Here is a 27,087-nt window from a genome sequence, read left to right on the forward strand (position 1 = left end):
CTGCCCCTTCGAGATTTTTCGTTTCGCCATCTCAGTAGAGCATGTCTTCCTCAGATCAATCCTGTCCTGAGTGTGTGTGTCGACTTCAAATGAATGGTGAGTAGACACTGCTGAGCACAGACCTTCTTTATGTACAATAGAGCTTGAAAATCCAAGGTAATTGGGGCTCATTCCACCTCGGGTTACCCGGAAAATTCCTTCAAATTAATTTTTTACCCTTTTCTGATGACATAAGGAGTAGCCACTTTTACTTCCTTATAGAAAGAAAAGCAGTATTTTTGTTGTGAAAAATTATCACTGAAATTTCAACATAAATTTTGTTTTTAATTACCTCTAATTGAATTTGGGTTTTTTTCCACAAAGTCTGTATGTATGTATTTACCCGAGCATATTGGTAGGCAACCAAACATATATTTTGACCGAATCCATTTCAATGAGTGTTGTCATAACGCTTGTATCTGTGTGCTTGTGAGCATATATATTTATAGACCGCAAACGTAACTGCACAGCATCAAATGTATCTGCGAACGGCGTGCGTCTATATTATTTAGCTATCATGCCTGTTCCCCATTGTAGAGATATGGGTGTGTAGAGATTGAATAAACACTAAAAAAAATAACTTTACAATGTTCGATAACGATACAGTGAAAACAAGCCGTTCTGTGACTCACACAAGTTGGAAAGTCAAATCTCCATGCCGGCATGCCGTAGACACAACATTCTATTTTTGCGGAAGAAGTAGGAGTAGGTAATTACCTGAAGGAGTACGAATACTCGGGAGAGTGTGGATACATCACCGCAAATCTATAAATTTTAAATTTGTAAGGCTCTTCAACAAAATTGTTTCAAAGAAATGCTAATGATTTTCATGGAAAATAATTAAAATTTAAGTAAGAATATGTTTAAGTTTGAACACAAAATAAAATGTTGCAAAAGTTTTTATTTCTTTCGCCATCTTTTAACTCAAGAAAAACTTAAATGGCATCAGTTTATTTATTAACGAATTTGTTTGTTTACGTTTGCTCTTCATGGTTGCTCGGCTCGTTTGTAGACAACAAGCAGCCCTGTAAAGAGAGCTGTGAAAATCATACTGCACTAATAACATTTAAAAATTAAAACTAAATGTTTTTTTGATTTACCTTTGTCCTACAATAATTTACATTGTTTTAAAATATAAATAAAAGTGTTCAAATGCTAACAAGCCTCCGTTTGGTCTTGTAGCCCTTCACTGCACTATCATATTTGATGCATAATTTGTTTTCTCAGTATTTTGTCTTTTTCTAAATGCTGTGTTAAATTAGGAACATGAATGCATGCCTAAAAATCATTATTTGAACCACATTAAGTGTAGTTGACATCGATAGTCAGTTAATTCTTCCTGTTGCACATGTTGACACATTTACAAATTTTTTAGCATTTAGAGTCTTACCTCTTTAATGGTTTCATAAACTGCTTATATGATTACATATCATAAACCTCTTCGATGAAATATATTACTTACTTTATAAATGCAGTGAGTGATTTCAATTTCAGGCATCGAAAATGTGATAACATCCCTTCTTTAGAAAATGCTTTAAAAAAAAAAAATCCTACCCAAAAAAAACTAGACAATCACAATCTGACACTTTTTTGCTTATTTTGGGGAAAAAAAGTAATTTTATTTTTTATCCATTACTTATAATTGGCATCTTATTAGTTTAAATAATGTTTTATTATTATGTTTGCAGAATAGTGAAAAAACAAAGAAGTTATACGAACAAAAATTTTAATCTTATCGCTATCAATATTCTGCACGTATAATATCATAAAAAGTATGCAAGTATGCAATCAAAGTTTAGTTGCCGTGTGCCTTTTGACAAGAATTTCAATATTTTGTCTGATTTGATGGTACCGAATGGAATTATTATTTTTTGTATCATTAACCAAATTAGTATTGCTTGCTTGATCTTTCAAATTGTCATCGGTACTTAACTGTAGATTTTCCTCTTTGGTACAATGTGGCATTGAGCAATGACAGCCTTCACCAATTGGGGTGAAAGTTGATACCGGCTTTGATCAAGACAGTCAAAGGCTGTAAAGGTGATAGAACCATCTTGCCTGAAGCTAGTACTGCCTTTGACAGTCTTCAAGTTAGGTGGTCAAAGACGGTACCAGCTTCAAGCTGAAGGCAGTACCGGCTAGCAGCAAGACGGCTGAAGGCGGTACCGGCTAGCAGCAAGACGGCTGAAGGCGGTACCGGCTAGCAGCAAGACGGCTGAAGGCGGTACCGGCTTTCAGCAAGACGGCTGAAGGTGGTACCGGCTTGCAGCAAGACGGCTGAAGGCGGTACCGGCTTGCAGCAAGACGGCTGAAGGCGGTACCGGCTTTTTTCTAAGGTGGCAGAAGCCGGTCATTTTTACTAGGGGATGTTTGGAAGATTATCACACATCTGACATGTAGATTTTGTAACTTTAAATAAGTGTACAAGTTCATGTTTCATGGAAGTTTGTTCTATTTTTTAAATTTTAATTCTATCAAACCATAAAAGCAAATTTTTTAAAGATATTATTAACGAGTGCCACTAGTTTAGTATAAATATTATACAGCCCCAGAATTAAAATTACTGCCACAGTTTAAATATTATACAGCTCCATTAGCACACGTTAACGAAAGTGAATGACTAAAATGTGTTAATTTTGTGAAAGCGAGATCAAAGTCACATTTTCCTTTCTATACTACATTAACGATATCCATGCATCAAATACTTTTGCTTACTTTTTAAGTCAGTTTCCAAAACTTCAATTTCTTACGATCAAGTTCTTTCTTCGTTATTACTGTTTAATTTTACAAAAAACAGCTGATGCTTTACCCATGAATCAGTAAATGTTCCTCTTTTACACTCCGGCTGTAGAATGGGTTATTAAACTGGTTAGTGAGTCTGTAGGTAGGGTATTTTGGGATGAGATAAGATATGGAATAATGTGAAAAACCTTAGACTCGCGATCCTCAGTGCAAAAATTGAGTCATAAATTCAACTTCATACCTTGATAGAAACGTAGAAACTTGTTTAAAACTAAATAATTATCATTATTTTAAGTTACTTTACAACTGTAAGAGTCCTGTCAATAACCATTCTTCTTGGGAACTGCAGGGTGGAACACAAAGTGCAACCAAAACTTGGGGTGGGTTCTTGGTTTTTAATTCAACATAATATAATTGCAGTTCCAGCAAGAGCTGTATAGGGCATATTTACTGTAAAAAAAATATATATCACTAGAATCTAAAAGAGGAAATACTGCAATAGGGTAACACCCCCAGTAATTGGCAGGTCACCAGTGATTGGCACTTCCAGCCAAAATTTCGTAAAATAAGATTCGTATCCAACCTTTTAAAAGCAAAAGGCTATATACCAACTGAATGTACATATACTTTAAAGATTATAACTTCAATTCATGTTACTAAATGGTAACAGTGCATAGGAAAGAGAAACAATTGCGGCTTGCGTCAAATCAGCCATTTTTGTTGCAAAAGCTGCTTTTCTATCTTAAGGGGAGCATGCACATCAATCCATTAAAATCCGACTTAAAATTTATTTTAAATTTTGGTTGTCATAAGTTTTTTTTAGTTGAAAGATGTTACTTTGAGTGGGTAGAAGTAAATTTTTGTCTGTTTTTGAGTTTTTGAAGAAATGATGGATTCCCTTTAGAGGTGTTTCAGTTTTGCTAGTCCCCAGTAATTGGCACATGTGCTCATACTCCCTAATGTGCTGTGCAATGCGTCACTAGTTTGATTTCTCATACTTTCGCAACAACAAAGTTATATAGGTTCTACTATTGATTTGAATCCCCCAAAATCTACTGTTAAATTTTTGAAAGAAACAATAAAAAATAAATATTAAATAAAACATATAAAAAAAATAAATATGCTTGGCCATTACAGTCAGATATTGCTACTGTGGATAACTGTTAAATTTTTATGGTCCCTTTGAATCATCGGGTTAATGTACCTTTTTATGCGAAAATAGCTGTAATTCGTAAAATCAAAACTGCGTCCTGACTGATTCAATAGCAATAATCTTGATATTTTTTCCATGTAGCATTTCAAATTCTTATTTCTCTAAAATACGTTTTTAACGTCCGTCAAGATGTGTGATTTAACATTAGCTTATGTAAAAATACCTACTTGAAATTAACATTAAGTATGTCTCTTATGATGATGAAATTTGTATGTAATCTAAAAATGAAAAATAAAGTGATTTTCCAGTTATATTAACGTATGCCAATTACTGGATCACAAGGTGTCATACACTAAGATATCAGGTGCCAATTATTGGTGATTTTGGTAACCTTTTATAAAAAAATCTATTCAAATATTTTTGCTTTTAGTGAACTAAATAGAGGGAAAATATGCATTCTTTGATTAAAAAAAAATATTTGCAAGTGAATATTTGTTTTCAAAGTAATGAAAGCAGAGGTAAGTTTAAGGACAAACTCTTAAAGTGCCAATTACTGGGATCATTACCCTATATAAAATAATTTGAAATCGTCGATTTTTGGTTGATTTAACGTAAACTTGCGGCTTATGCGCGAACTAAAAACTGTTAAGAAATGTAAATATTTTCAAAGATATATCAAAAGGCTAGGAGCGAGAGGAAGCATTTAAACGCGATTAGAACAAAAATTTTGAACACTTGGATTTTTATAAAAATATTTGAACATTCACTATTTTTTACCCTTTTTTCAAACTTTGCTGCCAATGCGCGATCTGAAGATATAAATATTATTTTTTTTTATTATTTTCTCATGTTTAGGATGACAATACACAACTTTTTTTTGTTATTAGAAGTTGCTTTTTAAAAATTTCCTTTTTTCGGCCCACCCTGATATACAGTCACGTCAAACTTATAGCCCCTTCCTTTACGTGTCGAGGGTTAAAAATAGATATACTTTCTAACATTATCATTGGAGTAAATTCGCATGTGTTACATATTAACCGTAAGGTTGCTTATATAAACTTTCCCATCATTGAGTTACAATTAAATAGTGTTAGATCCAGCTAGAATTGTACCTGATTTTTTTTAATGTAAAAAGGACCAATGACGTACGGATTTAAAATATATATGTCTTCTTTTCTTAATTAAAGTCTCCAACTTCGCTAAAAGTGACATTCGAAGCATTAAAACGTGGTGCTAATATGGATCTTCAAAATTGCTTGAAAATGGACTATAGAATAGCTCTAAAGCTTGTAAAGACTTCAGATTTGTACGAAGGTGTTAAAAAAGGTGTGTATTGTTAAATTACTATTTTTTAAAATTTGTAAATAAAAAATATATTTAATTGCAATTGATTACCAATAATATTGTAGAACAAAGTAATGCTTTGTTTTGCATTTTTCAAAAGTTTTACAATTTAGGAGGTAAATTATCCTTTGCCTGGTTCTAGAGGAGTGTAACCTAAAGTGGTTGTTATAACATTAAATGTTTTAAATAGATACAAAAAAAAAGAAGAAGAAGAAAGACAATTGATGGACATTACGTCGGTTTTTGAACATGACGGAACAGTACGTCATGTTGAACGTGCTCACGTGAGCGATTGTTCATTCAAGCAAATACTTTACATCAATTCTAAAAAAAATCAAAAACGCGCTTTCTAAGGATTGATATTATCAGGAGTCCGAATTATAGCTTTTTGTTTTGCTTTTGCGATAATTCGGAAATTAGGACGGTCCTCAAGATTTTTTGTGCGCGTAATTTAATTTTTTCTGGGAATATTGCATTCTCCTCAAACATGGGGAGGGGTCAAAATTCATAAGAAATGGAGAATAGGATACGAGTTTTACTGTTATTCAACTCGTATTCAATGTTTCTTAATAACAATATCTTTTGGATTATTTTTTTTCTGCTTCGAAATTGTTTCTGGAATAAAGCGATAATTTCTCAAAATTTAGTTTTTGGGTCAAAATTTCAGGAATCAAAATTTCCGATACCTCACCATTGAGTATCTCTTCTAATTTCAAATGCGTTTGTGAAATAAATACAAATATATATATATATGTATATATTGTGCACCAAATTAGTCCAACACTGCAATTTTAGTCTCATTTTAATCAATTGTAGAAATGGATCAATTTCAGTCTTTGCTAGAAATTTTAAATTCCAAATATAATATTCAACCCGAATTCTCGACGTCATAACAAGTCAACATTATAATCGTTGCCAAAACACCATCATTAATTTTTACTTTAATCTCTTGTATCTAACACATAAAGAATAGTATTGGAGTCGTAAAATTTTTCGATTTTTAGATTTTGTCAAATTAGCACGTTTTTATGTGTGCAGAGTTCAATTTGAGCATTTTCGGACATTTCTGCTTGTATGTCTGTATGCAAGTGACCCGTTTTTTGTGGTCGTGCTAACTTAAAAATTACTTCACGAAGTCGAACGATGCACACGCATGTGCTCCGATGTGAATTAGGGTGGGTCATCGTCCTATGGTAAAAAAAAAAAAGTTTCCGATTTCCATCGGGCAGGGCAAGAAAAAGGTGCCAAATGACGTTTTAAGGTTATATATAAAATTTCATTCGATTAGGAGTTCATTTTCTGCCTCCGGATTGAGTTTGAAAAACCCAAAAAAATTATTTTCCTTAAAAAACTGAAAAAGAAAATTACAAGTACGTTTAATAACTTAAGACTGTCCAAGTATGAATTATTTTTTGCAAAAACGTTTATGATAATCATTAATATTCAAAATTAAAAATGTTCTTCATAAAATAGCATGAAAGTCCTTCTTACTATCTAGTATTGGCATAAGTTTCCGAGAATCCAGTTAGTACTTTATTAAAGCTCCTCTTTTTGCACAATGTAGTTGAAACTTAAGTCAATTTTAACTGCTGTTCCACAGGGTTGCCCATTCCCAAAGGGTGATGACGCCCCTCCCCCCCCCCCCCCCCAATGCTGGGAAGTACCCCTCCAAATGAGAGCCACCCCCCCCCCTCAAAAAATAAAGTCAAACGCCTTTAAAATCAATCCTCTTAAAAATTTTAATGCCGCAGTCTGCGCCACGAACCCCCCCGGTGGGGACCCCTGCCTTTCAATAGCCTGTGTGTATGACATGACAGCATAGTAAACAGTTCTTTTTTACTATGAAACAAACAGTTGACTATCTTCTTCAAAGATTGATTTCAGTATTGGTGGATCAGACTCATTTTTTCCAGTCATTGATAGCAATGTAAGATTCTGCATCAAATTTTTAACAACAAGAATGCGAAAACTTGTATTTTGGGCAATGATGTTTTTATCAATTTTTCTGAGGGTATACTCTCAGTAATCCACTATGCACAATATGCGTATGCGATCATAAGGCGTTCAAAAGACATTGTTTTGTTAAGTGTTAAGAAATTTAAAGAAATAAGATTACTTGTGGGAAAATCTAGCTGACATGAAAAAAATTATTTTTGCTTTAGGAAAATTTAAAAATACGATGATAGAATCTGAATTATAAATGAAAATTTTCGAAGCTTGAGGGTATCCGCTATGTGTCTAAAAAAAATGTTTGAGGGTATACGGTGTATATGGAGTATAACCCTATGGGAACATCCCTGCTTTTGGGAGTCAATTTTTCTGAACACTAGGAGCTTCTAAAATCTAACGGTCTACCAATTCACGGATGTGCTACTCCAAGTCTGTCAGCAATGCAATAAATTAATTTTTAGGATATGCAAAAAAATTGCTTCTATGGATTACGGGATCTATTTTGCACTTCAACTCAGTTGATAAATGTCTATTTGCAGTGATTTTAAACAACTGCCGAGCCAACCTGCACATAAAGGGTAACTATGGATAGCAAAACAGATTGGGACATAAACTTTGACGACTTATAATGCAAGAACTATTAAATTTTCATAAGGAGATTACACTGAAACACACAAACGCAGAATTTGATTAGCACCAGTTAGCCATAGAACATAAGACATTTTGCTAGGTTTTGGCTCTTGCCAGGGCAGATTTTCGTGCTACTTTGCGTTTCCGACGATGCATGTTTTTTTTAAAATAATTTCTGAAGTGGTGGGATAAAGAACTGGCTGAAGCAATAGCTACTCCAGCCCTGTATGATACTTTGTATCTATCACATGCCCGTAAAAGCAAATTCAAGTCCACTGTATTGCTTGTTGTAGTAAATTTATCGATATAAGTGTTTGTAGTTTGAAGCTTGTAAAGGTCCCTTGAATTCATCCTCACTGTTCGTATCTAGTAGAAGAGATGTGATAAAACAATGATACTAAAACTGTCTTCACTTTCTTCTTATGGCTGAAGCTGCTATTTCTCTCCCTCTCTCATGTTTTTTTTTTTTTTCTCCCGGACAAATGTAGTCGTTAATGTCATTTTATTTGCAAGATGAAGTGTCAAATAGTAATTTACTAGTTTGGTGAAATGATTCTGATTATTTTCTTAGTTATTTTCGGTTAGGATTTCAAAAGACTGCTGCTGCATTTCAAGAGGTAGATTTTTAGCATCTACTCATTTACGTTGCACGGTAGGCAGGGAACATTTGATCAACTTCACACATTTCAGCCAATACTAACACCTAAAAGAGCGAGTGTGAATTTAAACCAGGTGCAAATTGAAAGCTTTATCATTTGTTTCTGTAAAAGAAGTAACATTTATTATTATTGCAATCTTACATGGAACGAGTCCTATTTGGGTAAGGAAATCCAAACTTCAAACTCAATCCGGAGACAAAAAGACTTATCAGAATGAAATGAAATGTCACACATGTTATTTTGAGACCATTTAGCACCTTTTTAATCCTCTGCCTCTTAACATTTCGAAAAAAAAATGACCCACCCTAATGTGCATTGATGCCCATCAGTTTTTGGTGCCGATTCCTCCCAGAGGAAGGAGGGGGAGGGGTGAAGTAGTCAAACGTTTTCTCCGTTTTGCGTGACTGCTATATCGCAGGAAGTATCGGATGGAATCAAACAACATTTGCTCCATATATGACCCTAGAGACACATATGCTGGTTCAACTTTGGTACCAATGACTCAAAAGGGGTTTGAGCAATCGAACGTTTTTTTTTTTTTTTTTTCGATATTTGTTCCAGCAATATCTCGAAAAGTAATGAACGAAATCAAGCCGTAAATGGTCCACGGTAGAGATTAAAAATGATTCGTTTTTAGCACCATTAGATCCAACGGAGGTGGTGCAAATGAAAGCTCTTTCTTATTCATTGCTTCTTTAATATCTCATTAAGTAATGCTAAGATTTAGATGAAATTGTAATTAATGTGGATATACACGGAAACATACTTTGGTTCAATTTTAGCTCCTTCACTAGAAGGAGGGCTGATATTTGCCATTGTTTGACTGAACAAAAATAGCTTAATCAATATGTAGTGTCCGGCATCCCAACAAAGACATTTCTCGACCCCTCTCTCCTGGTCGCACGATTACTTCAGCCTGGTGCTCGGGTGCGGAGGAGCGAAGGGAGGTTTGGGAGAGAGATGACTGCGGTCTGGTAGAGAGCAGCGGTGTTGTGCGCTGGCTCTGACCGGTAGTTGATCTGTTTCATGTTGTGCGTTATGCTTTATGCTGATTCTTGTGTATATATTGTACAGTAGATTAGAGAATGTGTGAAAATAAAAGCTCTTAAAATTAATCAGACGAGTTCACTAAATCTTCAAACGAACCAAAGCGGATAAAGGGCAAGCTAAGCCCTGCACTCGCTACACTGGCGCAGCCGACTGGATGACAAAATGGATAGGTGAGCTCATATTGATTGTTCTGTTTTGGGGGATCATTGATTATTCAAACAAGAAGATTAAATTCTAAAAAGTAAAATGTTCAGTGTAAAAGGTTTAAAGAAAGAAGATTTGAAGCTAGTAGCTGAGGAATGTGGGTTAAATGTTACTCCCGACCTAAAGATAGTGGATTTAAAAGATCTTATTACAAAATCAGAATCTTATGAGGAAAATAAGGAATTCATTGAAGAATTTTGGTCACCAGTGTGGAAGACAGAAAAGAACGCGAAGAGCATCAGAAACAACTTGAACTCTTAAATGCTCAAAATCCCACAAAATTAGGGCCCATCCAAAGTGCTGCTAGTAGTTTGAATAAAATTATTAAAACAGATAAGTCACTTACAATACCATGTCCGTCTAAGCCCGAGCTATGGAATTTGTTTTTCAGCTCTTTAGAACGTGCTTTCAGGGGCGTAGCTAAGGGGGGGGTTTGGGGACCCCCCCCCCCCCGAAACGTCAGCCACAAAAAAAAAGAAAAAGAAGAGAGAAGAGAAAGAAAAAAAAAGAAGAAAAAGAAAAAAAATCAAAACGACTTTTTTCTGAGTAACAAAGGTCAAAAATTCACTTTACTCCCCCCCCCCCCCGATGGCAATGAAAATTTGCTCCATGTGTGACCCTCAAGCATAAAGACGCCTCCCTCTGCTGAGACAATTTTTTGATAATTGAGTGAAATTTGACACTTCGCTTTAGAAATGAGATTGATTTGTTAAATCCACGTATATGCAGCCTTTCTTTGTCATAGATTCTGCAAATTGTTAAATATGCTTAATTTTATGAGCCGCGCAGTGGGAATATTGCATACAGTCGAATCTGTATTTTTCAAATTTCACATTAAACAAAAAAATCGAGATAAAGCGGTTTTGAGATACGGGGGCTTTAAGAAACTTTTTATAGAAATTTGAAATATGATGGTGGAAATTTGAAATCGATACTAAAACAATATAGGCTCTTGATTAAAATTCCTCTTTATTAGTTTTGTTTGGTATTTATTCTATTATTACATTATTATGTGCTTTATTATGAGTTTAAGGAATCATTTTGACAGTAAAAGAAACTTTAAGCATATCTTTTTCAAGAAAAAGTCTTTTATTGCTTTTTGGTCCCTGATTTTTTTTTTTTTTTTTTTTTTTTTTTGGATTCATTATTTATCCTTTTGAGGCTAGCAATTGCTGCAAATCTAACTTGGCCAGTATTCTACGATTTTCCTTTTTTCTTCACTTGAGCTTATACTTTCTTTTCACTCCAATGATTTCGGTTTTCTAAGGAATCACAATTTTAAGAAAGAGAGTAACCAAAGAAGAGTACTAATCCAGATAACAGAGCGAAATGGCTTTTAACTTGAATGACCTTTAACCATGAACTTGAAATGTTCATTTTACATGTCAAACCTGTGAATTTCACCCCTTTACTCTTCTTCCAAGAAAGTGCGCGAAACGACTGTCCTTTGGTTAATCTTCCTGGAAAGCCTACTCGTGGAACGCATTTCTCCCTTTTTTTCCACTGCCTCCTTAGCTCTTGAAGACAATTCCTCTCTTTCTGAGTTGAAGAAAATGTTTCTGTTTGCTGCTTTAAAGATCATTAGGCTTCGAATCCAAAAATGATAGCATAACCGGAATTCGAGACGATAGAGGTTTTCGTTGGTCTGGTCTCGTGTGTGTCATAGGTCATAGTCAAAACGACCTTTGCTAACCAGGGTATCCATTGCAATCACATTGATTTTTCAGCCAGTATTTACTGCGTATTCTTTTGTTAACGTACAGTCTGTTTAAAATAGTACATTCTAAGTGAAAGTTGTTGCATAATGAAGCGAGCAAAACCGATAACAAGCTTTTTTAAACCCGAAGAAAAAAAATTAAAATGACGAAAAGGATTGCTCTAAAAAGAGAAAGTTAACGTCGTCTGAAGAAAACGAAGTACAGTCTGCAAAGCAGCATTAGTCCCATCGGACCCTTCTGAAGGTAATTTTATTTTAATTCAAAAGAAAAACTGCATAGCATTACATGAATAAAATGTTTAAAAAGGAAATGAATCTAGATTATTTTTATTAGCTTGGTTTTCATTAAAAAGTAGAAAATAAATAAGAGTTCTGTTTATAATACTCGAAAATTGCTGTTGCTATCCTAAATAGATATTTATGTAAATTCTAAAGCAGCTAATAAAATTAAAAATAAAGACTGGAGATGAGAACAGACGGTATGCATTTGAGCGAATAACTTTCTACCGCCTATATTTCTTCCCTAACTTTTTAAATTCAAATTTTATTAACTGCTTTAGAATTAGCATAAATGTAAATACATAAAATGCAACATATAAATATAACGATAAGAAAAGCAATTTCATTTTTTGCGTGTTATAATTCAAGAAGTCTTTTTTTATTTTATTTCATACTTTTAGTGCAAACCAAGTTAATAAAAATAGTCTTTATAGTCAGACCACTGAAGAGATTGAAAGTCAAACATCCAGTTTACAGGCGGAAATGGAAGTATCTATTAGCTTTCAGGGATGCCAACTTTTGTAGATGTGTGTTAGCCTCTAAATTAAGCAGTCACACTGAAATGAACGGTACACGCTCATCAGATATTTGATTTCCCCCTGATTTGGATAGACTGGTTTTGACAAGACCGTTGTTAGAAAATTTCACTTTAAATTAAACGGAGGGAAAAGAAAAAAAAGTTGAATTTTCCATAACATTAAAAAAAAAATCTTTGCTTTTGTTTTGTTTGACACAAGTATCGGAATTGGGGCACCCCATTCCAAAGTATGTAAGATTCACCTCCCTCTTTTTTTTAATACTAAAAAAATTTACACACATATATATATATATATAAAAGAAGTAACCCCCCTCCCCCCGAAAGTCGGGTCTAGCTACGCCTCTGAGGCTTTTGTGGCAAAGGACGTTGAGGAAGTAAACAAAGCAGAGATTTTACTAAATCTGTTAGGGGAAAAGGCAGCGAATATATTAATTTATATCGACGATGAACAAATTAAAAGTTATGAGTCAATAAAAACGATAGTATTAAGAGAATTCGAGCCCACTGCTCAAATTTGTTTAGCAAATTTCAAACGTGCTAAAAGGTAAAGTAACGAAACTCATGTACAGTTTGCATCTAGATTAAAAACAACTTTTGAGTATTATTTAAAATTGAGGGAGTGTAATGATGTCAAAAGCATTGTAGATTTGATGGTGTCTGACAAATTGTACGAAACCCTGGACCAGGAAACGCAAATGCACATTGGCATACGGCAGGGGGAAAATTGGTTTAAACCTGTTCAAATGGGAAAAGAATGTGATACCTATTTCGTATCTAAGGGCAAATCATTCCATAAAACCAACCACGCCGAGGGATATAACTTCAAAACGGATGTAGACACACCTCACACTTCAGGGAAAGATGCTAGATACGTCCCACCTCACTTAAGAAATGATAAGAATAGACGGGTAGATGTTAGTAACAAGGGCAAAACTAAGGAATGCTACTTGTGTGGATCGACTACTCATTTACTTCGGGATTGTAATAAGCGTCATAGAAATTCTGATGAGCACCCGTCGAGGGATAAAAATTCTAAACCCAAGACAAACAACAACGAATGTTTGGCAGCCAAAGTTGAAACGAAGTTTTTGGAGCCTCAAATACCTATTTAACCATTGCAGTACGCAAATATTGCAACTGATGGACAAGAAATTGAATCAATAATTGATAGTGGAACCCAGATTCCAATTTTAAATTCTAAATATATTCCAAATTTGAATGAAATCAGCCGAGGGAAAGTAATTTTAACTTCTGCTTTCGGGGAAGAACTTGAAGCAAAATTGTGTAGAATTCCCGTATCCGTAAAATCTGATAGTCCGGGCAATTGTATTTTAGAGCAAACTGAAATTCTTGCTGCTGTAACGGATAAATTAAATGTGCCTTGTTTAATACCCCCAAATGTTCACCAAATGCTTATAAACGCGAACGATCCGACTTTCACTTTCGAAACGGACATTCAAGAGGAGGAAAACGACATAGTCGACACCCCGCCGGCAGAATACGAGGAATCTTTTTCGTCAAAGGGGGAGGAAGGAGAAACGCAGCTGTCCTGTTATATCACTCGGGGAGCGTGGAAAGGGACCACTGGGCTAGAATGAAAGTGGGTGGTGGAGACCGTAAATTATCTCAAGGGCTGGAAAGTGAAAGTGTTGCATCTGCATCCCATTCTGAGTGTTCTAAGTTGAAGGAAGAGCAATTAAGATGTCCCACATTAGAGGGAATGCGTAAAGATTTCCAGAGGGGAAAGGGAAACTTTTGTTGCATTGATGGTATTCTTTTTCACAAAGATAAGGTTCTGGGAGAAACAGTGATGCAGCTGGTGTTACCGTACAATAGGAGGGAGAAAGTGTTGCGTTTAGCACATGAATCTGTTTTTGGAGGTCATATGGGAATGCGGAAAACGAAGGAAAGAATTCGTTACAATTTTTATTGGCCAGAAATGGCAAAAGAAATAAAGGAATATTGCAAAACATGCGAGAGTTGTCAATCGAGAAAGGAAAATAAGATTTCAGATAGAGCACCAATTACTGCAGTAGTTAGGCCATCTTTACCTTTCGAAGTAGTTAATATTGACATTATTGGAGAAATCAGTCCACCTTCAGCAAGGGGGCACCGTTATGTATTATGTTTAATGGATCAGCATACGCGTTGGCCAGAAGCCGTACCCCTAAGATCACTTACTGCAAAAGCTACATGCGATGCATTGCTTCAAATATTTACTCGTACTGGAATTCCGAATATAATAGTGATTGTGGTAGAAATTTTATTGCTAGTTTAACTCAGGAATTTATGAAGAGAATAGGCAGTTCTCCACGCTTATCCACTCCAGGGTATCACGCCAGTAACGGTTTGGTGGAAAGGTGGAACAAAATTCTCAAAAATATGATGCACCATGCAATAAGGGAGGATCCGTCGAAATGGGATAAGCAAATACCATTTATGCTATGGGCTTATAGGAAAGTACCAAATGGAACAACAGGATTATCACCATTTAAATTCATGTATGGTACCCTAGTGAAAATGACCAGCTTTTACCGCCTTAAAGGCGGTTTTTGGACAGGCGGCTAAAGACGGTCAATGCCGGCTTTGACCGTTTTTATCTCAGATGGTAATGACCAGCTTTAACCGTCTTAAGACCAAGACGGTAGAGACCGGCTTCAGCCGGCTAAGGCAATGAAAGCCGTCATTGACCAACTGTTACCGCCTGCCCAAAAACCGCCAGCTTACTATACTAATGACAAGTATAAAGCTTATGCAAATAACACAAAAGGTTACAGTTTTAATGCATATTCACAAAACAATTCCTATTTTACCCTGCCTAAGTATATGATTTTTACTATTGTATTTTAAGATTTGAAGAAGATGGATTCAAATGCAGAGCGGTTATATAATCCCAAATATCATAATAAAAAACAAGGTGGTGCTTAGGGTAATCTCATACAATTCTGAGATTACATACAACATTGTGACATTTAGCAACAATAGATTAAAAAGCAACAACTAAATGCAAACAGGACACTTAGTTCCCCTAATTGGGGGAAGATATACTTTAATTTTAAAAAGAATGTAAAAAAAAAGTATTTATATCAAGTTTAAAGAATACAATAAATACAATTTCAAAGCAATCAGATTAATATTACTTTTATACCAATAATGAAAACACTAAAGAGTTTAGCTTGCTGCTGTAAGCCAACAGGAATGTGCAACAGTTATTTCAGGACCTTCTAACAACGGTCGGAAAAATATTAACAGACAGATTTAGACACTGCTGGTCGGTTGGTCGGTCTTTGAATTTGTTGGGGGCCTACAGAGTTGAGCTCTTTTACCCCGAAACTGAAGGAAGTAAGTCTCTTTGTATAACGCAAAACGCCGAGCTACATTGCGTCCCCGCGAACGGGGCAGTAAGTTAGTGAGCATTTCTCACCGGAGGAGGGAGTCAAGCGCCCGAAGGGAGCAGCCAAGCTGCGTCAGTACCAGTAGGGATAGGGGAGCTTTTCTCCCCAGGGTTGTGTACGGAAGTCAAGCTGGAGCGCATCTTCATCTGGGGGCGCCAAGGGCAGTTCTGGCCAGATGAGCCAATCCGCAGTTGGTGCAGAAGGGGCCTTTTTCTTTATTGGGGCAGTCTTGCAGTCGGTGAGGGCCCGGCGCAGAAGACGCACCTTTCCGTGATGTAGGTGTAGGAGCAATGCCCCTACCTTTGGCAACGGAAACATTGGAGTGGGCCACGACGGGGATGCAGCTTCTCCAGGTGGGCGATGAAATCCCCGACTTTCATTTTTTTCGTAAAAAAAATGTCCTCTTCTCTGCTTTCGAGTTTCCTGAGATGTACGCAGAAGATGGGGAGAGGGTCTTTCCGGTTGATGAATTGGAGTACGTGGTGAATCACGTGTTGCTGAAGTTGCCGGAATGCAGATTTGATATCCTCCTGGTCAATGTCAGGTGGGAGTCCTTTAACTACAACACGGGTTGGAGGGATATAGTCGATGGTTGGGGCGTGGAAGTCAATAGCATGATCTTTAGCGTAGTTCTCCACTTCAACTTGGCCATTTTCGGAAGAAGGGGTAATGATCCTCCTCCCTGATGAAAATCCTCTTCAGGGTTCTTTTTCCTGATTTCCTCGATAAGGGTCTTAGGATTGGCAGCGTTGATAAGCACGACCGGTTTTCTTTTCTTTTGGCTAGAGGCGCTGCTCAGCTTTTGGTAAAGGATCTTGTTTTTCTCTTCTAAATGGGCGTCTTTCTTGAGCAGGATCTCTGCCTCCTGGTGCTGCTGTAGTAATATTTTCTGAGTTATGCAGTGGCCGTGTCTGAACATGACTCTCTTCAATAATATCGCATCTCTTTTGGAGATTTTGTCGTAAGAAACTTTGTCTATCCATTTTTCTGCGGTTAAGAGTTTTTGTTTTAAGTCCTTCAAAAATTGCATATCATGACTTGTTAATAGCGTCACCTATTCCTGACCATACGATGCCTAAATCCTTGCATGTGGCTTCGAGGGTTGGGTAGTCTTCCATCTCATCGTCGGAGTATGCTGATGTAAACGAGCAATGACTTTGCGAGTCATCATTCTTCCTCATGTCTTGGCTGGAATCACTGCCGGCGTGAAGGGGAAGGGATGCCGCGATCACGGGGAACCCCCGTTGGCCCCAAGCAGGGCCTTTTGGTTGTTCTACCCCTTCGAGATTTTTCGTTTCGCCATCTCAGTAGAGCATGTCTTCCTCAGATCAATCCTTTCCTGAGTGTGTGTGTCGACTTCAAATGAATGGCGAGTAGACACTGCTGAGCACAGACCTTCTTTATGTACAATAGAGCTCGAAAATCCAAGCTAATTGGGGCTCATTCCACCTCAAGTTACCTGGAAAATTCTTCCAAATTAATTTTTTACCCTTTTCTGATGACATAAGGAGTAGCCACTTTTTACTTCTTTATAGAAAGAAAAGCAGTATTGTTGTCGTGAAAAATTGTCACTGAAATTTCAACATAAATTTTGTTTTTAATTACCTCTAATTGAATTTGACCTTTTTTCCACAAAGTCTGTATGTATGTATTTACCCGAGCATATTGGTAGGCAACCAAACATATATTTTGACCGAATCCATTTCAATGAGTTTTGTCATAACGCTTGTATCTGTGTGCTTGTGAGCATATATATTTCGCATATATATTTATAGACCGCAAACGTAACTGCACAGCATCAAATGTATCCGCGAACGGCGTGCGTCTATATTTAGCTATCATGCCTGTTCCCCATTGTAGAGATATGGGTGTGTAGAGATTGAATAAACACTAGCTAAAAAAATAACTTTACAATGTTCGATGACGATACAGTGAAAACAAGCCGTTCTGTGACTCTCACAAGTTGAAAAGTCAAGTCTCCATGCCGGCATGCCGTAGACAAAACATTCTATTTTTGCGGAAGAAGTAGGAGTAGGCAATTACCTGAAGGAGTACGAATACTCGGGAGAGTGTGGATACATCACCACAAATCTATAAATTTTAAATTTGTAAGGCTCTTCAACAAAATTGTTTCAAAGAAATGCTAATGATTTTCATGGAAAATAATTAAAATTTAAGTAAGAATAGATTTAAGTTTGAACACAAAATAAAATGTTGCAAAAGTTTTTATTTCTTTCGCCATCTTTTAACTCAAGAAAAACTTAAATGGCATCAGTTTATTTATTAACGAATTTGTTTGTTTACGTTTGCTATTCATGGTTGCTCGGCTCGTTTGTAGATAACAAGCAGCCCTGTAAAGAGAGCTGTGAAAATCATACTGCACTAATAACATTTAAAAATTAAAACTAAATGTTTTTTTGAATTACTTTTGTCCTACAATAATTTACATTGTTTAAAAATATAAATAAAAGTTCAAATGCTAACAAGCCTCCGTTTGGTCTTGTAGCCCTTCACTGCACTATCATATTTGATGCATAATTTGCTTTCTCAGTATTTTGTCTTTTTCTAAATGCTGTGTTAAATTAGGAACATGAATGCATGCCTAAAAATCATTATTTGAACCACATTAAGTGTAGTTGACATCGATGTCAGTTAATTTTTCCTGTTGCACATGTTGACACATTTACAAATTTTTTAGCATTTAGAATCTTACCTCTTTAATGGTTTCATAAACTGCTTATATGATTACATATGTAAAACCTCTTCGATGAAATATATTACTTACTTTATAAATACAGTGAGCGATTTCAATTTCAGGTATCGAAAATGTGATAACATCCCTTCTTTAGAAAATGCTTTTAAAAAAAAATCCTACCCAAAAGGAACTAGACAATCACAATCTGACACTTTTTTGTTTATTTTGGGGAAAAAAAGTAATTTTATTTCTTATTCATTACTTATAATTGGCATCTTATTAGTTTAGTAAATAATGTTTTATTATGTTTGCAGAATACTGAAAAAACAAAGAAGTTATACGAACAAAAATTTTAATGTTATCGCTATCACTATTCTGCATGTATAATATCATAAAAAGTATGGAATCAACGTTTAGTTGCCGTGTGCCTTTTGACAACTATTTCAATATTTTGTCTGATTTGATGGCACCGAATGGAAAAAAAAAAATTTTTTTTGTATCATTAACCAAATTAGTATTGCTTGCTTGATCTTTCAAATTGTCATCGGTACTAACTGTAGATTTTCCTTTTTGGTACAAAGTGGCATTGAGCAATGACAGATTTCACCAATTGGAGTGAAAGTTGATACCGGCTTTGATCAAAACAGTCAAAGGCTGTAAAGGTGATAGAATCATCTTGCCTGAAGCTAGTACTGCTTTTGACAGTCTTCAAGTTAGGTGGTCAAAGACGGTACCAGCTTCAAGCTGAAGGCAGTACCGGCTTGCAGCAAGACGGCTGAAGGAGGTACCGGCTAGCAGCAAGACGGCTGAAGGCGGCACCGGCTTGCAGCAAGACGGCTGAAGGCGGTACCGACTTGCAGCAAGACGGCTGAAGGCGGTACCGGCTTTTTTCTAAGGTAGCAGAAGCCGGTCATTTTTACTAGGGTAGGGAGGCTAAAGGTCCACTCGCTATTTTAAAATCTACGTGGGCGGGAGAAGTACATATCCCTACAAATATAACTGAATCTGCAGTAGACTATTTGCAAAATCTTAAGATTAACTTAGAGAATGCAGCAGAACAAGCGTCTTTAGTAGCTGCGAGCAAGCAAAATTTATATGAGGATTATTTTAATCGACGCTCATCGGTCAGGAAATTCGATATAGGCGATCAGGTAATTTTATTAATTCCTGATTCGACTAATAAATTATATGCACGATGGACGGGTCCTGGCATAGTGGTAGAGCGTTGTTCGGAGCATTCCTTCAAAGTGAAACTATCCGATGGGAGCATATGTCATGTTCACGTGAACAAAATGAAGAAATATTATCCTCGCGCTCAAACTGTCGGAGTGATCTTTGACGAAGATAATGAATTCGGAGACATCTATGAAGCGCCAATTCAAAGATCGGATGGTCTTGATCTTATGTCTAAATTAGACTTAAGTCATCTACATACTGATGAAAGAGAGCAATTAGTAGAAGTTCTCCAGAAACACGGTGATGTATTTTCAGTGAAACTACAAATTGCTCGAGTTTCGGAGCATAAAATAAGACTTGCAGATGGAGTTACGAGGAAGAAGCCTTACATTTACCGTATTCCAGAAAATTTAAAACCAAAAGTACACGAACAAATTAGAGAATTAGAACGCCTTGATTTAATTGAGCCTAGTGACGCGGAGATAGCATATCCAGTAGTTTGTGTCAACAAGAAAGACGGATCAATAAGACTGCGTAGATTTTAGATCTTTGAACATTGCAACGAAGAAAGACGATTTTTCTATGCAAAATGTAGATGACTTAATCAATAGCATCGGACAAGCGAATGTAATAACTTCTCTATACATTTTAAAAGGTTATTGGGAGATACCGCTTGAAGAAGGAAGTCGAGACTTGACTTCATTTAAAACACACAGAGCCCAATATCGTTGGAAAGTCATGCCTTACGGTCTTAAAAACGCTTTCGCTACGTTTCAGCGTGCGATTAACTTAGCTTTAAATGACTACCAAGAATACTGTAAAGCATATATCGATGATATCGCAGTTTTCTCTCAAGATTGGAAACGCATTTAGTGCACCTCGATTTAATATTGACGAAATTAGAAGAATTGCGATTCACAGTTAACGTGACGAAATGTGTGTTTTCCAAAAACAATGTGAAATATTTAGGTCACGTGATTGGATCAGGCAGGCACGAGCCGGATCCAGAAAAACTCTCAGCAATCAAGAAGCTACCAACCCCCAAAACAAAGACACAATTAAGAAGTGTATTAGGACTTTGTAGTTATTGCAGAAAGTACATAGATGGTTATTCAAAATTAGTATATCCATTGACAGAACTCACGAAGAAAGGAGTACAAGAAGATATTCCATGGTTAGAGTCTCACGAAAGTTGTTTCCAGAGCCTGAAGAATGCGTTATGTGACGCACCTACGCTGTTTACACCTAAGTTGGATCAGCCGTACGTCATTCAATCGGATGCCTCTGCATATGCGATTGGAGCCTGTCTATCACAACGTGATGACGAAGGAGACTTACGTCCCATCAGTTTCGCTAGCCAGAAGTTGAACGTGACGCAGCAAGCATAGCCTACTATAGAGCGAGAGGCCTATGCCGTTATTTGGAGCCTTCGGAAGTTCGAAACCTGGATTTTTGGAGCTCACATAGAACTGATAACGGATCATGACCCTCTGACATTTATTACCAAGGGAGTTCCTCAATCAGTCAAACTACAACGTTGGGTATTGGCACTCCAGAGATACAATATTTCGATCGGACACTGCCCAGGTGCCAAACTTGGAAATGCAGATGCCTTATCACGGTTACCTGTGGACTAATTTAGAACTTGAACTAACTAACGAATTTGGACTAATTTGAACATTAGTTATCATAGTGACAATTTCTTACCGTGTGCTATAATATTTCATAACTCCGAACTTACTTTACGTGTGTTAGTTTATTTTACAGGTATGAAAACAGACTTTAAGTACGTAGACTGGAGAAATACAGAGTTGTATTATGTTAATTTATGCTAATCAGGTAATTTATTGCATGTCATCAAGAAAATATGTTAGCATTTTTTGAAGGTAAATTTTAGTATCTGTTAAAATTTTACATATGTGATTATTACAGGAGAGGATTTTTGATATTGTATTTTTCTTGTATTGTAATGTAAAGTGCTAGTAATTTGGTGAGTGTAATTACTATGTGTGTATGTTGGGATTGCCAAACTATTAATTCTCAGATGGTGATTTTCGACTGCAGTGATAATCACAATCTTGGAGGGGAGGTGTAGTGTCCGGCACCCTAACAGAGACATTTCTCGACCCCTCTCTCCTGGTCGCACGATTACTTCAGCCTGGTGCTCGGGTGCGGAGGAGCGAAGGGAGGTTTGGGAGAGAGATGACTGAGGTCTGGTAGAGAGCAGCGGTGTTGTGCGCTGGCTCTGACCGGTAGTTGATCTGTTTCATGTTGTGCGTTATGCTTTATGCTGATTCTTGTGTATATATTGTACAGTAGATTAGAGAATGTGTGAAAATAAAAGCTCTTAAAATTAATCAGACGAGTTCACTAAATCTTCAAACGAACCAAAGCGGATAAAGGGCAAGCTAAGCCCTGCACTCGCTACACAATACAAAAATATGAAAGATAAAGTCGATTAAAATGTTTTCGATGCGTCTGCTCGAGAAAGCCTTTCACGCGATTCAATTGTTGGAAAAAGATCGAAAAAATCTCAATGATTTAATATGTTTATCTTTTGCCATCTTCAAATTTTTAACAAGTAAAATGTTTGATACTAATTTAAGCAATGTTTTTCAATTGATTTTCAATTTGATTCTGCTTTCGCGGGGATATTTCTGTAACAGTCCGTGAGATAGTCAGTCTTATCGATTCATCCGGAACAGAAACCTCAAATAACAAAGCAAAAGAAGTGTGCAAGAAAATATTTGATGGTTGCAATACTAAAAGTTCTTGATTCAAAAGTTGAGTCGAAACATAACAATTGCAAGAAAATATCGACGTACGTGCCAACGAAGGAATATCACTTCCCAATTTTCCTTGCGAGGAAACAATATTGGGAGGGGGGGGGGGGGTAAATTGCATTGTGTGGGAAAAATCAATATTTTTTTCCAAAATAGAATGCACACATGTTTCATTTTTTTAATAAAAAAAAACACGGTTTGAACCCTAATTTTGCATTACAGCTTCATTTTATAACTTTTAGCAAGGAACGATAAATGGAAGTAAAATGCTTTAACTTTTCTTTTAATAAGCATTACTGCTGGGGTAGCAAGCACGAAGCACTATGCTCTTAAATTTTAAGTTCACTCAAACCTATTTTTGTGTAGATTTTTTTTTTTTGTGAGGTATATGAAATTTTTAATCAATTTGGTGTTTAATTGACTAACTTATCTATAAAACAAGTGCTTAATTGGGTAACGAGTGCTTGATTTTTTATTGCAAATTTTTACGGGTCCCTATCTACCGCACAAAAACAAGTTAGAATATATTAGAAATGTATCAATCTTTAAAAATCATCGTTACAATTTTTTATTATTTAATCGCATTTTAAAACATTTTATTTGTCAAAAGTTATTCCTAAGCTAAACTTTTCTGCATGAATGTGATGGTATAAATATAAATGTGATGTATATAACAAAATCGGGCACTTTTGCAATACTAAATGCAGTGAATATATGAACCCACGACAAAAAATTTCTTTTAATTGAAAAACTAGCTGCCTTTGCTATGCTGCTGTTATTTAATTCGTGTATTGATTGCCTTTTCACGTATTCAACTTCGTAATTATGTGTTGAGAGAAATATTTTTTTTTGTAATTCTTTTTATCACAGTTTGTCTCTCGGAAAAATTAATGCTTAATGCTTTATGCTTAATGCTTTGCTTAAATGTTAAACAAAACAGCCTAATTTAAAGTGTTCTCGATCGAATCATCATTAACAATTGAAATTTACTGAAAAAGAAACAATTACAGGTTGAAAAACAGAATTTGATACATTTTCTATGTCATCAAATGTGTTTTTATTTTTTGCATAAGACATGCTTCTTCATTTCTGAAATCATGTTTTTAATGCTAAAAGGGTATGTTTGACATAATTTGCAACCTCTGCCAAAAGAGAAAATATTGATATGGTAAAAAGAATCTTGGTATATTAGAAAGTAGGTTCGTTTAGTTTCAGACTGAACTTCTTGTAGTTTATATAGATAAAAATGGATATTGGTAAATTTGTTCCCTTAGATCTCAGAACTCCCTGGCATATTTGGCTGAAACTTTCACCGTTTGTTCAATTTGTTACTAGGAAGGTTTATAGACCAGTTCGAAAAAAATCCGATAGATAGTTCCTTTTTTATTCCAATTTTAGTCCCAATTTTCGCACAAATGCCCCAATATGGGGGTAGAAAAAAACGTGCACATATTAACATTATGTGTCTATCGAAAGCGCTAATTTTTCTGCTGAAGATAGCATCTGTTCGAAGTTTTTAAGTTGTATAAAAAACGAGTTATGAGCTTTTTTGTTCCCTGTTCGAAGGCTTTCATCAATCCAATTCATTATTTAGTGTATCATCCCAACTCCCAGTCGATTCGCAACTCCAACGAACTATAGGGGGCACTGCAGTCACTGTTTAATGGCGGAATTGAAAACTAAAACAAACGCATGTGGTAGCGAAGAAAATGCTAAAAGTGTTGTGATTTTTGTTCGTATGTATGATTTTTTCGCTTTATTCGTTTGAAAAGATTTTTCAAAGTCTTGTGGATATTCTGACCCATATAGAAAGAGATTAGAAACCAAAAAGTATTACGAAAGTAAACAATTAATGTAGAACACACAGTAAGTTGTTCTGAAGCAGCCATTTTCACGATGTTGAATTCGGAATTCATAAATTTTTGGTTCGCTTCGAACGGCATTTTCATTTTGTACCGTTTTTTCTATACATTAGTACATATTAAGTTCAGTTTCGTGACATTTCCAGCATTTGTTGACATTTTTGTCACATAGTGCACATACGTGGCAGACTGTCAAGAGTAACGTTTAACACTAGATAATTTATTTCTATGACTATATGATTGGATATCCAAAGAAATCATGCATTTAATTCATTCGTCATGGAAATAATTTACCTGATATGCGAAATCTTGTCAAGATACATTATTCTTTCACATAATTTTAAAACCATAACACTATAAACAGATTTTTGGCGAACTTTTATTTTTTATTGTTCAAATTCTTAACGTTCTTTCTGGATTTTTCAATCTGTTCTGCGATAAATATTTTCAAGAAAATTTATTTGCATACTGTCTATTTCAGTAGGATACTGTAGTAACAAATTTTATTTAAATCATTTATGTGGAATTAGGTTAAAGAAAAGTGTCCAGTCAATGTTGTTAAGTTCGTTTTTTTTTCATCGAATTGAAAAACTGATATTTATTCAAATTCACTCAGAACAAAATAAATAAAATGTGTACTCACAGTTTATATATGGTGGTAGTTTTCTTTTCAGTTGATTGACCATTATTTCTTTTTACTTATCGAATTCTGTAATCTTACTATCATTTTATTCCACTCATGATAAAATTAAAAATGGTTTAACTAAAAACGCGAAAACTCGCCAAGGCTACTTTGCTTGCACAATACTAAAACTACTATAACCCTAAACAAATTTGGCGAAACCTTTCAGCTGAGAATAAAAGGAATAAAGTAAATTCTTTCTCGGTTATTCATTTTGTTCTACGATAATATATTCAAGAAAATATTTTGCATACTGTCCATTCCAACTAAATGCTGCTGTAAAATATGATTAGTTAAATTAATTTAAGATTAAAAAAAACTCATATTCTTACAAATTCATACAAAACAATAAAAATTTTTACCTGGTATAACGTTATCCAATTTTGCTAATCCAGAGTTTTCTTGTTTACGCTTCCACCATTTAATACTTTTTTGAAAGAAATAAGAAAAACTAACATTATTTTGAGAAGCTCGAGAATACTACTAAGGGACGAATTAATTTCTGTAGCTGAAAGCAAACTAAGACACATCGATTGCGTTAATAAATACTCAGAACAAACTGCCTGTGTTTACGTCAACAGACACACGTGATGCGCAACGTGGCAATGTTTTAGGTGCAGACGCAGTTTTATAAATCACCGCAAGGTAGCGTATTCGAGCGCTGGAGTTCCGAATAGCTAGAATTGTTGTATTGTTGAATATTTTTGTGTTTCGTCTGACTTTTTGAGGCTTTTCTCAAGTCAAATCTTAAAGTATCGTTTCCCCACAAGATTGGCTAAAAATAAATGGATTTGGCTGATCATTTTCCATTTAAACGGAACTTAAATGTAATTAACGCTTTTTTTATTATTATTTATGCGGATTGGACACTTACTCGCTATCCAATCAATCAGCAGAAATATCGCCAAAATTTTTGCAGAAAGATTCAGTAGCTGATGCATTTGGTAGTTTTTTCAACTGTCGCTGTTTTTGAAGACAAAGGCTACGTAATAATGTTTCTCAGCTAATGTTCTACACTATGTAAACATAATATCGCCAATCAAAGAATCTTTTAAAAATCTTTTTCTACTGTGTAAAATAATCCAAGAACTAAATAAGGCAAATCCATAAAGAGCAAAAAAACTTCCATAGATTTTTATTTTTGCACAATTTCAAACAATCGCCAAATTTTACTTCTTATTTTGGAAACATTTCGAATGAAACCGTTTAGCGCCATTTTATTTTGACCAAAAGTATCTCAGCATCTAGCGACAATATTTCTATAATAAAAATTAGTAAGAGGGGGGAGTATTATCGAAGGTGTCTCAAAATGATTCTCGCAAATTTGGTAACATTTTAAACAGCACTAAGTGCCCACAATAATTGAAATTTCCCAAAAAAAACAAAAGCAAGTGTAAGGGGAACACGGGCGGCTACATTTTTTAAAACAGTTTCGTACATCAATAGCCATACAGAGAAGGTTTTAGATGTAAAAAAAAAAGTACTTACAGATAAATCTTTTTAAACATGTAAAGTTTAATTTCATATTTCGGAAATTCTTAAAATTTGTATACGCTTAAATGTCGTGCTTTCGTTTCTAAATGAATACTATTTTGTTCTTTATACTTATTGCTATTTTAGTTTTATGAGTAAGGAAGAAGCTCCATTTTTAATCACGTCAAAAAGGTTTGGTTTGAATTCTTTCGCTTAAAACAGAAAACAAGGGTAAGTAACGATTGTTTCTCATAACTATTACTGACCCAGGCAACGCCAGGTATTTTTGCTAGTTATTACATAAATTTTATCAGCATTTTGAAAGTAAACTGCAGTGATTATCTGACTGTGATTAAAATCACATGTTAGAATTATTAGAATCACATTAGAATTACATATATGCTTTGTTTATTCATTCTTGATTTTAATAACGTACAATAGTGCTTTTTTTTACATTTATATTATTTTCTAGTTCTCATCGATAAAAACAACAAACCAGTTTGGAAACCAGCTACATTAAAGGAGGTTACTGAAGATATTGTGAATTCCTATTTCGAGCAGTTCCCGTTTGACAAAGAATTAATGTTGTAGCTTTGTGTTTCAGCACAGAGGATAAAAAACTAAACGCGCTCAAAACTGTAGTTATTGAACAAATTTATTTTTTCAGTTCTGTTTGAAAAGTTTCTAACATAAAAATAAAGAATGAAACTCTTTCA

At 35.3% G+C, this 27,087-nt stretch overlaps 1 protein-coding gene across 5 annotated transcripts in view; it reads left to right on the forward strand.

Annotated features, from left to right (window-relative positions):
- LOC129225924 (3-hydroxyisobutyryl-CoA hydrolase, mitochondrial-like) overlaps nt 1–27,087 on the forward strand; it is a 131,981-nt gene extending 104,894 nt beyond the window's left edge. For 4 of the 5 annotated variants that reach the window (XM_054860462.1, XM_054860461.1, XM_054860464.1 and 1 more), the window contains 2 exons: nt 5,122–5,260; nt 26,844–27,087. In XM_054860462.1, coding sequence (XP_054716437.1) covers nt 5,122–5,260; nt 26,844–26,962 — 258 coding nt within the window. In that variant the 3' untranslated portion in view covers nt 26,963–27,087. The remainder of the gene's footprint in view (nt 1–5,121; nt 5,261–26,843) is intronic. The other variant, XM_054860465.1, reaches the window with a different exon arrangement.

The sequence above is a fragment of the Uloborus diversus genome, chromosome 7 (genome assembly GCF_026930045.1).
Source record: "Uloborus diversus isolate 005 chromosome 7, Udiv.v.3.1, whole genome shotgun sequence".
Classification (NCBI taxonomy): Eukaryota; Metazoa; Arthropoda; class Arachnida; order Araneae; family Uloboridae; genus Uloborus; species Uloborus diversus.